The sequence below is a fragment of the Squalius cephalus genome, assembly GCF_949319135.1.
Source record: "Squalius cephalus genome assembly, chromosome: 2".
NCBI lineage: Eukaryota > Metazoa > Chordata > Actinopteri > Cypriniformes > Leuciscidae > Squalius > Squalius cephalus.
The window spans coordinates 34,468,573-34,482,735 of NC_137123.1; the positions used below are offsets into that span (position 1 = coordinate 34,468,573).

At 38.8% G+C, this 14,163-nt stretch overlaps 1 protein-coding gene across 1 annotated transcript in view; it reads left to right on the forward strand.

The window, feature by feature from the left end:
- The first annotated feature begins 6,276 nt into the window (after positions 1-6,276).
- Positions 6,277-14,163, forward strand: part of cckbra (cholecystokinin B receptor a) — a 169,114-nt gene continuing 161,227 nt past the window's right edge. Inside the window, exon 1 of the mRNA XM_079851878.1 lies at positions 6,277-6,700. Coding sequence (XP_079708004.1) covers positions 6,547-6,700 — 154 coding nt within the window. The 5' untranslated portion in view covers positions 6,277-6,546. The remainder of the gene's footprint in view (positions 6,701-14,163) is intronic.

Consider the following 14,163-nt stretch of genomic DNA (forward strand, 5'->3'; position numbering starts at 1 on the left):
CAAAGCCAACCATTATGCAAAAATGTGCAAAATGAAGTCTGTGCAGACACTCCAAGCTGTTGATAGTTTGTTTATGGGGACCCTGCAATGCACACAGATAAATGCAATAAGTAAAAATGAAGAATCGTGGTACACAACCATGACTGTCAGAGGGATCCCTATTCAATTCAAACTAGACACTGGTGCTGATGCAAATCACCTGTCACTTGAACAAATCAGATAGCTACCTGGTGACGTCATGCTCAAGCCCACAGAGACCATGTTAGTGGCGTATGGCGGCGCAAGGATCAGACCAGCTGGTTATGTATTCTTGAAATGTCACAAGGGACAAAATGAATCAAGGCTGTTGTTTTTTGTCACGGAGCAATCAACTCCACCAATACTTGGCAGAGCCGCCTGTGAACATTTGAATCTGGTTAAGCGTGTAGAGCCTGTGAGTGCAACCGTGCCGTCTTCAAAAGATGAGCTGGTGAAGCAATATCCAGAAGTGTTCCAAGGGCTAGGAGAATTCCCAGGTGAGCATCACATATACATCGATCCAGACGTTCCTCCAGTGGTTCATGGATGTAGAAAGATTCCCCTGGCCATAATGGACAGACTAAAAGAAACCCTGGATCAGTTAGTACTGACTGATGTCATTGCGCCTGTTATAGAGCCAACAAAATGGGTCAGCAGTCTGGTTGTAACTGAAAAGAAAAATGGCTCGCTTAGACTATGTCTGGATCCTCGTGAACTAAACAGGGCAGTTAGACGCCAGCACTATTCCATACCAACACCTGAGGATGTACAGAGCAAACTGGTTGGTAACAAGGTATTCACAATTTTGGATGAAAAAGATGGTTACTGGCAGATCAAGCTAGACAAAGCTTCATCATTGTTGTGCACTTTTAACACACCTTGGGGACGCTTCAGGTTCAAACGTCTTCCATTTGGCCTCAAATCCTCCAGTGAGGTGTTCCAGCAAAAGAACAGTGAAGCCTTTGGTGACATAACTGGTGTGCATGTGATTGCTGATGATATGATAATCGCAGCAGCTGATGAGAAAGAGCACACAGAAATTCTGAAAAAAGTGATGGACAGAGCCAAAGAATTGAACATCAAGTTCAACGCAGACAAAATACAGTACAAAGTCACAAAAGTGAAATACATGGGTCATGTAATAAGTGAAGAGGGCGTTCAACCAGACAGTGAAAAGGTAAAAGCAATTGTCAATATGCCCGCTCCAGAAGACAAAAAAGGCCTCCAGAGAGTGCTGGGCATGACAAAATACTTGTCACAGTACATAAGAAATGAAGCAGCTCTGACTGCCCCATTGAGACAGTTGCTAAGAAAAGACTCAGAGTGGCTATGGATGCCTGAGCATGATGCAGCGTTGGACAGCTTAAAAAAGGCTCTTACTGAGGCTCCTGTGCTAAGGTTCTTTGACCCAAATCAGCAAATAGTGCTTCAGGCTGATGCTTCAAAAGACGGCCTCGGTGCATGTTTATTACAACAAGAACGTCCAGTCGCCTATGCGTCTAGAGCACTGACAGATGCTGAGCGCAATTATGCGCAGATCGAGAAGGAGTTGTTGGCGGTGGTTTTTGCTGCACGTAAATTCCATCAGTATGTTTTTGGAGCATCTGTGATTGTACATTCTGATCACAAGCCGCTGGAGGCAATTTTCACAAAGCCTTTGAGTCAGGCTCCAGCCCGTCTGCAAAGAATGCTCCTGCAGCTGCAGCGTTACAACCTACAGGTGAACTACATCCCAGGAAAAGACATGCTGATAGCCGACGCACTGTCTAGGGCATTTCTGTCTGAAGGCAAACTGCATGACGAAAACATGGATTGTGAAGAAAGAGTAGTATATGCAATGGAAGCCACTGAGGCCATGGGCACCGAATTGCTTGAGAGACTCAAGTCAGAGACAAAAGCAGATGAAGTATCTTCAAAGCTAAGAGAAGTGCATCAGCAAGGATGGCCTGTTCACAAGAAACAGCTTGACAGAGATCTGAGAAGTTACTGGCCCATCAAAGACACAATAAGAATCTGTGACGGATTGATAATGACAAATGACAAATTTATCATCCCAAGGGGAATGAGGCCAGTAATACTGGAGAGACTGCATGCAGCTCATCAAGGAATACAACGCACCAATGAACATGCAAGGAGATACCTGTACTGGCCAGGCATGTCTACAGAGATCCAGAGCATGGTTGAAAGATGTACAGTTTGTCAGCAGCTAATGCCAAAGAACCAAAAAGAACCATTGAAGCCCCATGAGATGCCAGAGCTTCCATGGTACAAGCTGGGTGTGGATATATTCGAGCTCAAAGGTCGGTAATTTCTCCTTACTGTTGATTACTTTTCAAAGTATCCAGAAGTTCAACAGATTCCTGACAAAGCTGCGTGCACAGTAATTCGAAAACTGAAAGCTATATTCGCTAGGCATGGCATACCCAAGGAGATCATAAGCGATCATGTGCCATTCGCTAGTGCAGAGGTGCGTCAGTTTGCAAAAGACTGGGGAATAAACTGGAAATATTCAAGCCCAGGTTACCCACAGTCTAATGGGATGGCAGAGCGGTCCATAAAAACAATCAAGCTTATGCTAAAGAAAGCTGAGCAAGCTCAGATGGATCCACATCTCGCACTTTTATCACTGAGAAACACCCCGGTGACGGGTCTTGGATACTCACCAGCTGAATTGCTCATGGGCCGGGTTTTACAGAGCACTCTTCCAATAGCCAGTGTGGCTCTGAAACCTAAGCACCCTAAAGATGTACAAAAAAAGATGGTTCAGCAACAGCAGAGGCAAGCACATTACTACAACCAACATGCCAAACCTCTGTCTGTGATTCAGCCGGGATCGCTCGTCAGGGTGGAAACATCACAGGGATGGAAGCCGGCGGTGGTGACAGAACAAAGGCCGGAGCCTCGTTCCTACAACATTGTGACAGATTCAGGTCAGACATACAGAAGGAACAGGAGACACTTGCGAACAAGCAAAGACCAAGATCTAACAGGTGTTGTGGAGGAAGTTGAAGGAGATGACACAGAAGGGACTGTGCAGAAAGAAAATGTGCAAGATCAAACTACAGTAGTTGAGAACACTGAGCAAGGAAATCGTACTAGGAGTGGGAGGCTTGTAAAAAGGCCAATTAGATTCTGTGATTTAGAAATGCACTAAGAAAGAAAAAAAAGAAAGTTATGCTTGTGTTCTGAGTGTTTTGGTTAAAGATATAACAAACATATATCCAGGTGATGTTTATTATTTCAGTTGTCTCAAGCTGTATTTTAAGCGAGTGGTAAAACTTGTTTATTATATGTGGTGAGTAAGTATTGTTTTGTTTTCATTTCCTCTTAAATGTCCTAAAAGGGGGGATGTAGTATATGCGGCTGCATAGGTAATTAAAGGGATAGTTCAGGATTTTAGACATGAATCTCTATAGCTTCCCCATAAGCAGTGTGGTGCATTGACCATGACTTACCCCCGACAGCGTCCTGTGAGCCGAGCTCCGGTCCAGTTTTGGTCAAGATGAAATTAGTCCGGCAAGTTTGCTGGGGTCACGGCAATAAAGCTTTTTTCTTCTCAAATCAATGTGTGTTCAAAAGAGTGATATATTTGCAGCACAAAACCGCTGTCTATGGAGAGGTCAGACCTCGTAATAGCTTGGCACTATTTTCTTCCCCGTCATATCACTGCGCGCTGCCGCTACCTACAGCCAGCTGGGAGCCGCGCACGTGTCACTTTGTTTACAGCTCGTAAAGAGAACGATAACATGTCTGACTACAGCAGCGACGATGACAACATTGACTTCGACACACAGCCAAAAGGATTACAAACTGATCGCTCTTGGTGAGTAGCTATGTTAGCTCGTTCGTGTAGCTGTTCTGAGCACGTAAACACTGATTTAAACACTGCCGAACAACTGAAAAAGTGGTGTGCGCCTGCGCAGCTCCCAGCTGGCTGTAGGTAGCGGCAGCGCGCAGTGATATGACGGGGAAGAAAATAGTGCCAAGCCATTACGAGGTCTGACCTCTCCATAGACAGCGGTTTTGTGCTGCAAATATATCACTCTTTTGAACACATATTGATTTGAGAAGAAAAAAGCTTTATTGCCGTGACCCCAGCAAACTTGCCGGACTAATTTCATCTTGACCAAAACTGGACCGGAGCTCGGCTCACAGGACGCTGTCGGGGGTAAGTCATGGTCAATGCACCACACTGCTTATGGGGAAGCTATAGAGATTCATGTCTAAAATCCTGAACTATCCCTTTAAAGTAACTCAAGTCTGTGAGTATTGATGCTAGTTACATCAATGTCCCGCTAGAGGGCAGTGTTATGTGGTAGATGTGTATAAGTTGGGATCATGGTCTGGTGTATGTGTTCTTGTGGCAGTATTAAAGACGATCAACAGTCACAGTGCTCTCCTCTGATGTTTATATGAACAAAACCCACATAACAAGAACATGATACTAGTCCTGGGCATCTTTATCTTATAACAAGTGTACATTAACTTGTAAAACCATCCATCGTTTACAAAAAACATATCATTTAATATTGTACATCTAACCTGCTGATGCACAACTGACAGGTTGTGTGAGAAGATCCTCCATCGACGATGTAGCAAATTTGCACACTAAAGCTCGCAACAGTCCATCACAGAAGGTCACACTGCACGCCAAAACTTTCTAGTTCACCACGGGACAGTCAAACAGCACGCGAAGTCCAAGGAAAGGCGCAACAGAGCCGCGCGCTGAAGACAGCAGCATTAATCACCACGGGAAACAGTCAACCCGCGCGCAGAGACCCAGAAGTGGCAGGCTGCACGCTGAAGCTGGAGGATCACAGCCAAAGCACATCTTGTAGCCGGTAGGATGGAATTAGGCTACGTTTTCACTGTAACTACTCGCTGGTTATTAAACAGTCCACGCTTCCGAAGTACTGATGTCCATTTTTTATTTATTGAAGAGACACCGTGAAAACTAGACACAAAAGGAAAACAAACCATAATTTACACACAACACCACCACGGACACAAAACCAAACATAATATACAAAACATTAACAGTTTTACCGTATTCGCCTGGTAACCAGCAGTAGATTAAGTCAGGAGCACTAACATGCCTATCTGAATTCACATCTCATTCAGTTGACGCTAACACGTCCAGGTGAAATAAATCAGCACGGGTCACATGACACTCAACTTAAATAAACTGAATAATAATAAAGTACAAATGGCAAACAAAAATTATGACATTATCATAATACACAGAGATACACATTTAAACTATAAAGTCAAAAAATAAACATTAACCACCAAATTACCAAAATGTCATAACCCACAGCTGACTTTCCAGTGTCAGCTACAGGTCTTGTGGAGTATACTATGTTCCAAATTATTGCAAGTGACATATCTGTAGGATTTCAGTCGTTACACATTCAGACTTTAGTCTTTTAGTTTTTCGAAGAAAGTGTTTGTTTGTTTGTTTGTTTTATTTCTCATATATTTGTAGATAACTGATATCAATCTCAGACAGGTTTGTTAAATAGTTTGCCAGGTCTTCTTAGGTAAAAGGAAAACCTACTCAAAAGGTTGTTCCACTTTAATAAGGAAGTCACAGTTCTCACGCAACATGGGGAGGAAGAAAGATCTTTCTGAAGATGAAAAGCATGCAATGGTGCAAAATGCATGAAAACAACTAATATTTGCGAAACCTGAATAGATATGATCAAACTGTCAAAAGATTTGGGAATGATTTACAGCACAGAAGAACTCAGTCAGATAAAGTTTCTTTCAAACAAATTAATTGTATTAAAAGGGCAGCTATAAAAAAACAGGTATTTGAAGCTGCTGGTGTCTCTGGAGTCTCGGGAACCTCTCCATGCAGGTTGGCAGTTGTGCATAAAGTTTCATTTTTTCAGCCACTCCAACTAAAGCTCACAAAGAGAAACATCACAAGATCAAACACACTGCAAAATTACTATTAAAAATTATTATTACAAATTAAAAAAATATTATTTAAATAATCTCGTGAAAGCTTTTTGTTTAACAGCCCTGAAGCTCTAACTTCTAATTCCTTTTAATAATCAACAAGCAGTAACACAAGACATCCACTGGAGGACGACATAGGACTTACATTCCATTAGCCAAGATACGCTAGTTTGAGGCGCACTGTTAAATGTTGACTGAGAGTGAGTCTGTTTCTCTTGTAATTCTCCCTCCCTTCCTACAATCACCCCACCCTCTGTGCTAACACTCTTAAAGAACAGTCTACCCACGCGGCTCGCTCATCAGAGCAGCGCGCTTTCCATTGATACAGTTTCACGCGCACAGTGCATTCTCTCACTGAGGCGCGCGCAGATGCAGGCAATTGGTGTGCAGAATATTTCAGCGCGTAGTGATACATAAGCTTTAGGAGCCTTTTGCTAATTCATGGCACAAACTATATATTTTTGTTTTGTTTAAAATATTCATTGAATGCAGTATCGTAAATAAATATAGTTTTACAGTAATTTAGGAAGCTACTTCTACCAGTTCTCGCGGGCTGTTTTGACAATGGATTTACAGAGAATGAATGAAACTCAGAACCCATTTTGGGAATGCTCAAGAACTCCTGGCAATCTGAACAGCTCTGCGTTAAGCGTGGAAGTTAACGCCACCTGTAGCAATGCGTCAATAATTCAGAAATTCAAACCCACACGACCAAAAGGTGAGGACAAACCAAATGCATGTCAACGTTTGCGTATAATTTTATTGCATTGTTATTTTATCTGTTGCATATTTATTTATTTATTTTATTTATTATTTTTATTATTGTTATATACATTTCTGAGTCAAATGACGTTTTAACGATATAAAGAGCCAGTTTATGTGTGAAAAACAACATGAAATGAAACGCTCAACACTTTGCTGATGGTAAAAATGGTCTTTCCCCCCAAACAAATTATTTATTTTTTATAGCTATAACAGTGTGCCTGAACATTAATGAAATAATTCCAAAAGCTACTACGCCCCAGCAACCACTAAAAACTAAAAAACCACTAAAAAATTTGCAGCTTGTTTTTCCCATAATGTTTGTGTGTTTATTTTTTTAAATGCTTTTTAAAATGTGTTTATTTTCTTTCAATAGTACATCAGTATCTTTAACATAACCTCTGTATTTTAAATAATAATAACATAGTCAATATTTTCCCAAGAATGTCAGAGGTAATGGTTAGTGTTAAACCCCAAGAATGCTCTTTGCATTTTTCAGATAACTTCATCATCATAATAATCTTTGAACATACAAATGTGGTGTTTGCTAGGACATGGACAAATAATCATGGGTAAATATGGTCACTACTTCAAAACCCTGACCCCTAGAATGACTGGCAGGCATGAGAATGATGATCCTATTTCTAAATAACAATTTTGTTTTAAATTTATCAGTTTGTGCAAGGTTATGAATCATAGTGACACAAGTCAGGGGGAGTGTTAGTTTGGCAGCAGATTAAAACTGCCTGCAAGGACCTACTGGCTACAAGTATTCTGTCTATTCATTTCAAAAATCTATAATTTGATATATTCAATTTGACAGTGATAATAAAACCCCCCAGCTGGGAATAAAAATTGTTCAATTTGATTACATTTTTATGCACAAACACCCATAGCAGTTTCTTACTTGTGATTACGAAACTACTACAGCATTTCAGTCACCTTTTTCTAATTTATGGATCCAGATGATGGCGACTCACTCAATCGGGTGATTTTGCTCTTTGAAAAGGTGGGGAGATTCTCATTTGAGAGAGTTCTGATGTGTTGACTTACACTGTAAATGACGAAAGGTGGTGGCATACAGTTGTCAAGACAGTGATTCATGCACGAGCATAAATTTGAAGTAGTTTTAGTTGATATATACATATATATATATATATATATATATATATATATATATATATATATATATACTGTATATACATAAAATCAGAAATGGTGATTGTAATGAACTAATTAGATACAGATTCTCTGACTGGAGAAATCCCACTCTGCGTTGTGCCCAAGGGTTCAAGGTGTTGCTGCATGGCCATGTTTGGTAGATGGCTGCAAAGAGCTTCTTTCCCCACTGACAGAAATATCAGTTTATTCTGACAAAATGTATATTTTTTGTAAGCAGCATTTTTTATTGAAGAGTCTTAAATGCGTAAACAAACATATTTCTCATGTCACAGTATAGTCACTGACAGAGGTATAAACAAGCAAACTGGTCTTGCAAACCAATCAATCAATCAATCAATCAATCAATCAATCAATCAATCAATCAATCAATCCCCCTATTTTAAAATGATAAAGTAATGCTAAAAATGCTTCACATGTAGTACAACTGGGCATCTAAATCATTGAATACATTCTCTCTCTCTCTCTCTCTCTCTCTCTCTCTCTCTCTCTCTCTCTCTCTCTCTCTCTCTCTCTCTCTCTCTCTCGTGTACACACATATGGAAAAGAAAACATTCGTTTTTGGAGAAGGGAGGAGCTGAGAAAGGTAGAAACATCTTAGGAAATAAAACAAACTATGGCAATTAATAATGACATCAGTGTGGGTCAAACAGTAGGTGGGGATATTTGACAACTGCTATTAGTAGCCACTTGCAAGTCCAAACACATGACTGGTTTCTGGAAAAAAGCCCAATAAAACGGCAACCCACAACAAAATTATTATTAGCAACTTTATGAAAAAACTAGCTGCTTATAATAAGAGGACATTGTAGTTGCTAGTAAAGGCCTTGGGACTGCATGTGTGTATTGTTGAGCTGCCATTATCATTGCCATGATGCCATGTCTTAGACTTTTTATCTAGAGTCTCTAGAGTCGTTAGTCACATTGTATTTGCTGCTCAAATGATTGGCTCAAAACTGTGCCTGCTGACCAAGGTGCACTGAGATGAATGAGAATGCTAATGAATAGCTTATTTAGTTTAATGTGATAATTTAATATAGTTATTTTAATATCACAAATGTCTGTGTTAGAGTGTTTGCGATGATAATGCATTAGTATGGAGATATGATTTTCGGAATGTTTGAACTATTGACTATTTGACTATTCGGAGAGAGGCGTATTACCCCACTTTATTTATTTTTTCCATATGTAAAAGGAGTGCTTTTCTAAAAACATGTCTTTTTAAATTCCACAATGAAAGGTTTAGAGTAAACATTAACATTTTTCTGATAATATTTCACAAATCTCTCACGCTCCACTGACTTGCTGTCTTCTCCGTCTTGCTCACTCCACTCCTCTCCTGTTTCTTTTTCTATTTCTGATCCTGATATTGGCTTCACCATCTCTTGCCAACTACCTGATTGGAGTGTGAAGTGCGGCATTTTAAGATAAATCACTCAGTGTCAAGGGGGAGCCCACACATATCTTGTTTCATCACGCCTTAGAGCATTCGAGGGTTGTTGGTTCTGCTGGGGCCCCTGTCTGTTCAGGGCCTTTAGAATCATCCCAACCTTCCTCGCTTGCCGCTGGCTAATTGGTCCCATCATGCACTGCTGCAGCATGAATAAATTATGCGGTAATATAGTATCACTGTTTGCTGGCTTTAAATGTATGTAGTTGTTGTTGTTTTTTGTGTTAACATTTTTTTGTGTTAACATATATATAATAAGCGAGTACATCATGAATCCAAACCATGTTTTTGTCTTATCCTGAATCACTACAGTGCACCTATAAGTGTATATATTCTGACTATTTTAGACTGGTACGGGTCATACCACTGTGGAATAGCCCAGTACCTACGTGACTCGTCATAGACATAAACAGAGCGAAGTAGCTCCGGCTAAATGTTCTTCCGCAAGACACATGCAGTTCTGTTTATTAACCGCTAGAGTGCAAAAAGTTACAGACAGCAGCTTTAATGTTTGTTATTTGTTGTGGGGTGATGTTAAGAGCCCATGTTTTTTACTTATCTATGTTAATTGTTGGGGTCTATATGCATGTATATGTTCTTCAGAAGCAATAGTCATAGAGTTAATTACAGGAGCCATGCTAAAGCCCTTTCAAATGCAAGACTGTTGTGTTACCTTGATACAAATTTATTGGCTGAACAGGATATTATGCATTTATTGAACAAACAAATAATTCAAAAAGGTTAAATAAAGAAGTGTTACTGTGGACAATTATTATTACGTTTTATAGGGTTGACTGTGGTGTAGAGAAAAATGAGCTCATTATTTACTAAGTAAGAAAAATAACTGCATTGATTTCATGGTTGGATGCTTAAGCTGTGTTGCTGTCTTTGGCTCTGAAATTGAACTGAGGCTCTTAACATTAGACTTTGGCACCATGCCTGAATAAAATGGCTTTCATTTTTAATTGGCTTCAAATGACAGCAAATCATTTTACTCAGTCTAATTATGTGACATTCTAAAAATCACAGACTTACAGACTCACATTTACTAATTTATTTATCAAATTAAGAAGGACCTATTCATAATTCTGGCACAAGCAATGCCTGTATACCATTTCCAGAATTCCAGAATAAGTAAAATTCATGAAGAAAGCAGCTGAACTGACAAATGAATAAAACATCATAAAGATGAATTATTAAAATACATACATTGTTGTTTGCAAGGACAATCACAAAAAAAAAAAAAAAAAAAATTATTTAGACTTTGCTTACTGCAAATAGAACGCCTCACATGTCAGGTGTTGGTTTAGGAAAGGGTGAGTAGTGAGTATACCACCCCGTGAAGCAAAACCACAGTCCCGGCTGTTATGCTGCCTTCACGTGCTATATGAAAATTCCCTTTGCTTTCCACTGCTGAAGTCATAGAGCTGCTCGATTCTGGATAAATTGAGAATAACATTTTTTTTTTTTTTTTAAATAGAGATTACGATTATCCCTGATTCTGAATAGACAACTAAACAAACCTGCCTATTTAAAAACATATTTAATTGATTTTAATTAATTAATTAATTAATTCATTCATTCATTCATTCATTCATTCATTCATTCATTCATTATTATTATTAATTGGTTTGAAAGAATGATTCACTCAGAATTCACTCGTTTTATTACTGGATGAATCAGCATTTTTTAACAAAATCTCTTGAATAAATGATTTAATGACAAATATGGGTTCTTCTCAAATGGAAGGCTGCGTTCTAGTAAGGTTGCATATGCATCTCGGCTGCAACCTAATGATGCTCTGAAAAAAAGACCATCTCAAATTGAAGGATTTCGTGTTCTTCTTTCAGCTAATATTAAAGGACACATCAACTGTATCCTTTCGCGTCCTTTGCACAATCACCCACAATCCAAAGAACTGACGGAAAACGAGTTTGCACTGAGCTTCCCTGCTGAAAAATCCAGCATTGCTGGTCGGTATGTTTTGCATGTTGGTTTACAGCATGGGATGCTGGTGTGCTGGTGGACCAGCATATGTTGTCTTGTGAGTACTGGTATGATCCCAGCAAAACCACATCAAAACCTGTGTATGAGTTACATATCATGTTTCTTAGTACGTGTTCATAGTTAAATAAATACCAAAACAATTTTCCAAATTAGTTTTAATAAATAATTTAATAAGGTAAAACATATGTTGCTAGTTAAATGTTTACTGGTACACAGTAAAATCCTCAATGCTAAACGATAACTGCTCAGTTTTAATATGGTCCCAGTCTATAGAGTAAAAGTAACACTGAAGCAGTGTAGCAGTTATTGAAATAAAATAGATTCACTCTACAACTGATGATTGAGGATTATTGATGACACCTGCCGTTAACAAACATAATCACTGAAGATAAGAGGAAGAACAAGAGCAGAAAAAAAGAAGAGATGGGCAGAAACACAACTGACTTACAGCCACACAGCCTTAGATTAAATCAACTGCAAATAAAAAGATCTCACCAGAAATTGCTTAAACAACTCCAAAAATATCATCACCATGTTCACTTATTATAAATCCACATGGCTTTATTTCTTTCATGGTACATGTATAAAGGTTGTTGAAGTCTCTGTTATGATGATTAGTATTCCTTTTAGTTGGGCACTTGGCCCTTGACTTCTCTCTTAGCAATTGATGAAAGTGCATGCTATAACTATTGTCTACAATATTTCATGCTCCAGACTGCAATGAAACCTTTTACTACACTTTTTGGAATCAGCGACTAACAGCTGGATTTTAACACGCGAGATCCCAAATGAGCATGGAAGTCTTTAAAAACAGCAATTAATGTTTTTGAACTTTCATTCAAGTTGCTGTTAACTGTCCCACTGAAACAGCTCTTCTCATAAACCATGTTATTGAACAAACTGCTTATGATTACACTGTTATTTGGCATTTTTCTTTGTTTTCATATCTCTAAATGTATGTTTTTGTTTTGCAATGTACATAAGCTCTGTTTAACTGATTTTAACTGATTTACAGATCCTTTGAAACAGGAGACAAAGCCTTTGATCATTTGAACTCACCAGTTTCACCAGTTTGAATTTTTACTTTGTTATTTAAAACTTTAGATGATATTTATTAATAATATTATCATAACTAAGACAATTGTTTTTTAGTTCTATTTTTAGAATGAGCTAAATAAATTATTAAGTGTGCTTGCTGAAAGCAGCACACTTACTGTTCTTCTTAAGTTTTCTTATTTTTAAGTGTGCTTGCTGAAAGCAGCACACTTACTGTTCTTCTTAAGTTTTCTTCTTCTTATTATTCTTATTATTCTTCTTATTAAGTGTGCTTGCTGAAAGCAGCACACTTATTGTTCTTCTTAAGTTTTCTTCTTCTTCTTCTTCTTATTATTCCCGGGAGAAAAATTTTGGCCTGCTCCTGCGCCTAGGCCCTTTAAGACAGAGACACCGCTCCAACTTTAAAACGTCCGGTCAGTACCGGTGTAAGTTGCTCGCGAAGATGACATCACGAGTCCATGTCGTTCGTCCGCCATATTGGATTGAACAGAAAGCGAAACTAAATTTTCACAGGTCACAAATTTGGTCCGAACATCACAAAACTGGACGTACATGATCCTTGGACCAAGCCTCACAAAAGTTACTAGAAGGATTTTTGATTTTCGGAAGCGTTTGCCCATCACAACCAAACGAAATCGGTGGCGTAGTCGCCAAACAGGAAGTCGTCCATATCTCAGGAACTCTGTCATGTATCGAAACCAAACTTTGTACATGAACTCAGGACTCCAATGTGAGGAAGCACAAGATCTGAATTGTTTTTTTTTATTTTTTATTTCAGGCTAATAGACAAACCCATTTACCTATGTCTATGCAAGAGTTTCACCTCACACTTTTAATGTTAATGCATTTAGACAGTAGGTGGCACTGTTGTATTACATTTCACAGAGCTGCCAAGTCAGTGTATAGACTGCATTCGTTTTTACTAGGTTTGTCTTAATAAATGCAGGCATGAATTTCGTTTTTTGCATCGGTCTAATTTAATCATCTTCATTTATTAATATATACAGATTTGTATGCATGAATTGTGCATTTCCAGATCTCAAAACAGTTAATAACAAAAAAAACAAAAAACAAACTTTATACGAAATACATCATGCTCTTCTTCGCTAACCGAACAAACAATTCATTGTCTGTGGCTGTGTTTGTGCGCACGGGAAATATGCTGCGCATAACAATAGAAAACAAGGAGAAACGCGCAGTCACATGCTCAAACAATCAACAACGTCGCTCTAGAGGTGCGTTGTGGACTGCGAAGTGGACTTCACAGGGTATTCCGCCATCTTAAGTGAGATTCCAATCCGAAGGGAGCGAACATGTTCAGTTCGAAGGGCACTGCGCACGTCATAGGGAATAAGGGAACATCGATACATCACTTCACAGGAAGTGGAGAGCGATGATCACCCAACTGTCATTTCGCACACCACGTCATCACCAGTCAGAACGGTCATAACTAACGATGGAGGAGTTTACGTATGTGTGTAAGCATTCATACATTTCGCCATTGTTATACAAATGACAGTATTTTTAACGGTTATTGTTGTGAATATTACATATACTATTTTTGATGATTATAATTTACCTCAGTGAATGCAGCCAGCTTAGCTAGTTTGTGAAGTAAAGTGATTTTATTTCAGGTAGTTGTAAAATAGTGCAATATAATTGTAAATATATAATATAATAATAAAAATTAAAATATAGCTGCGAGCAGTGATTGCGGGCCCAAGCCG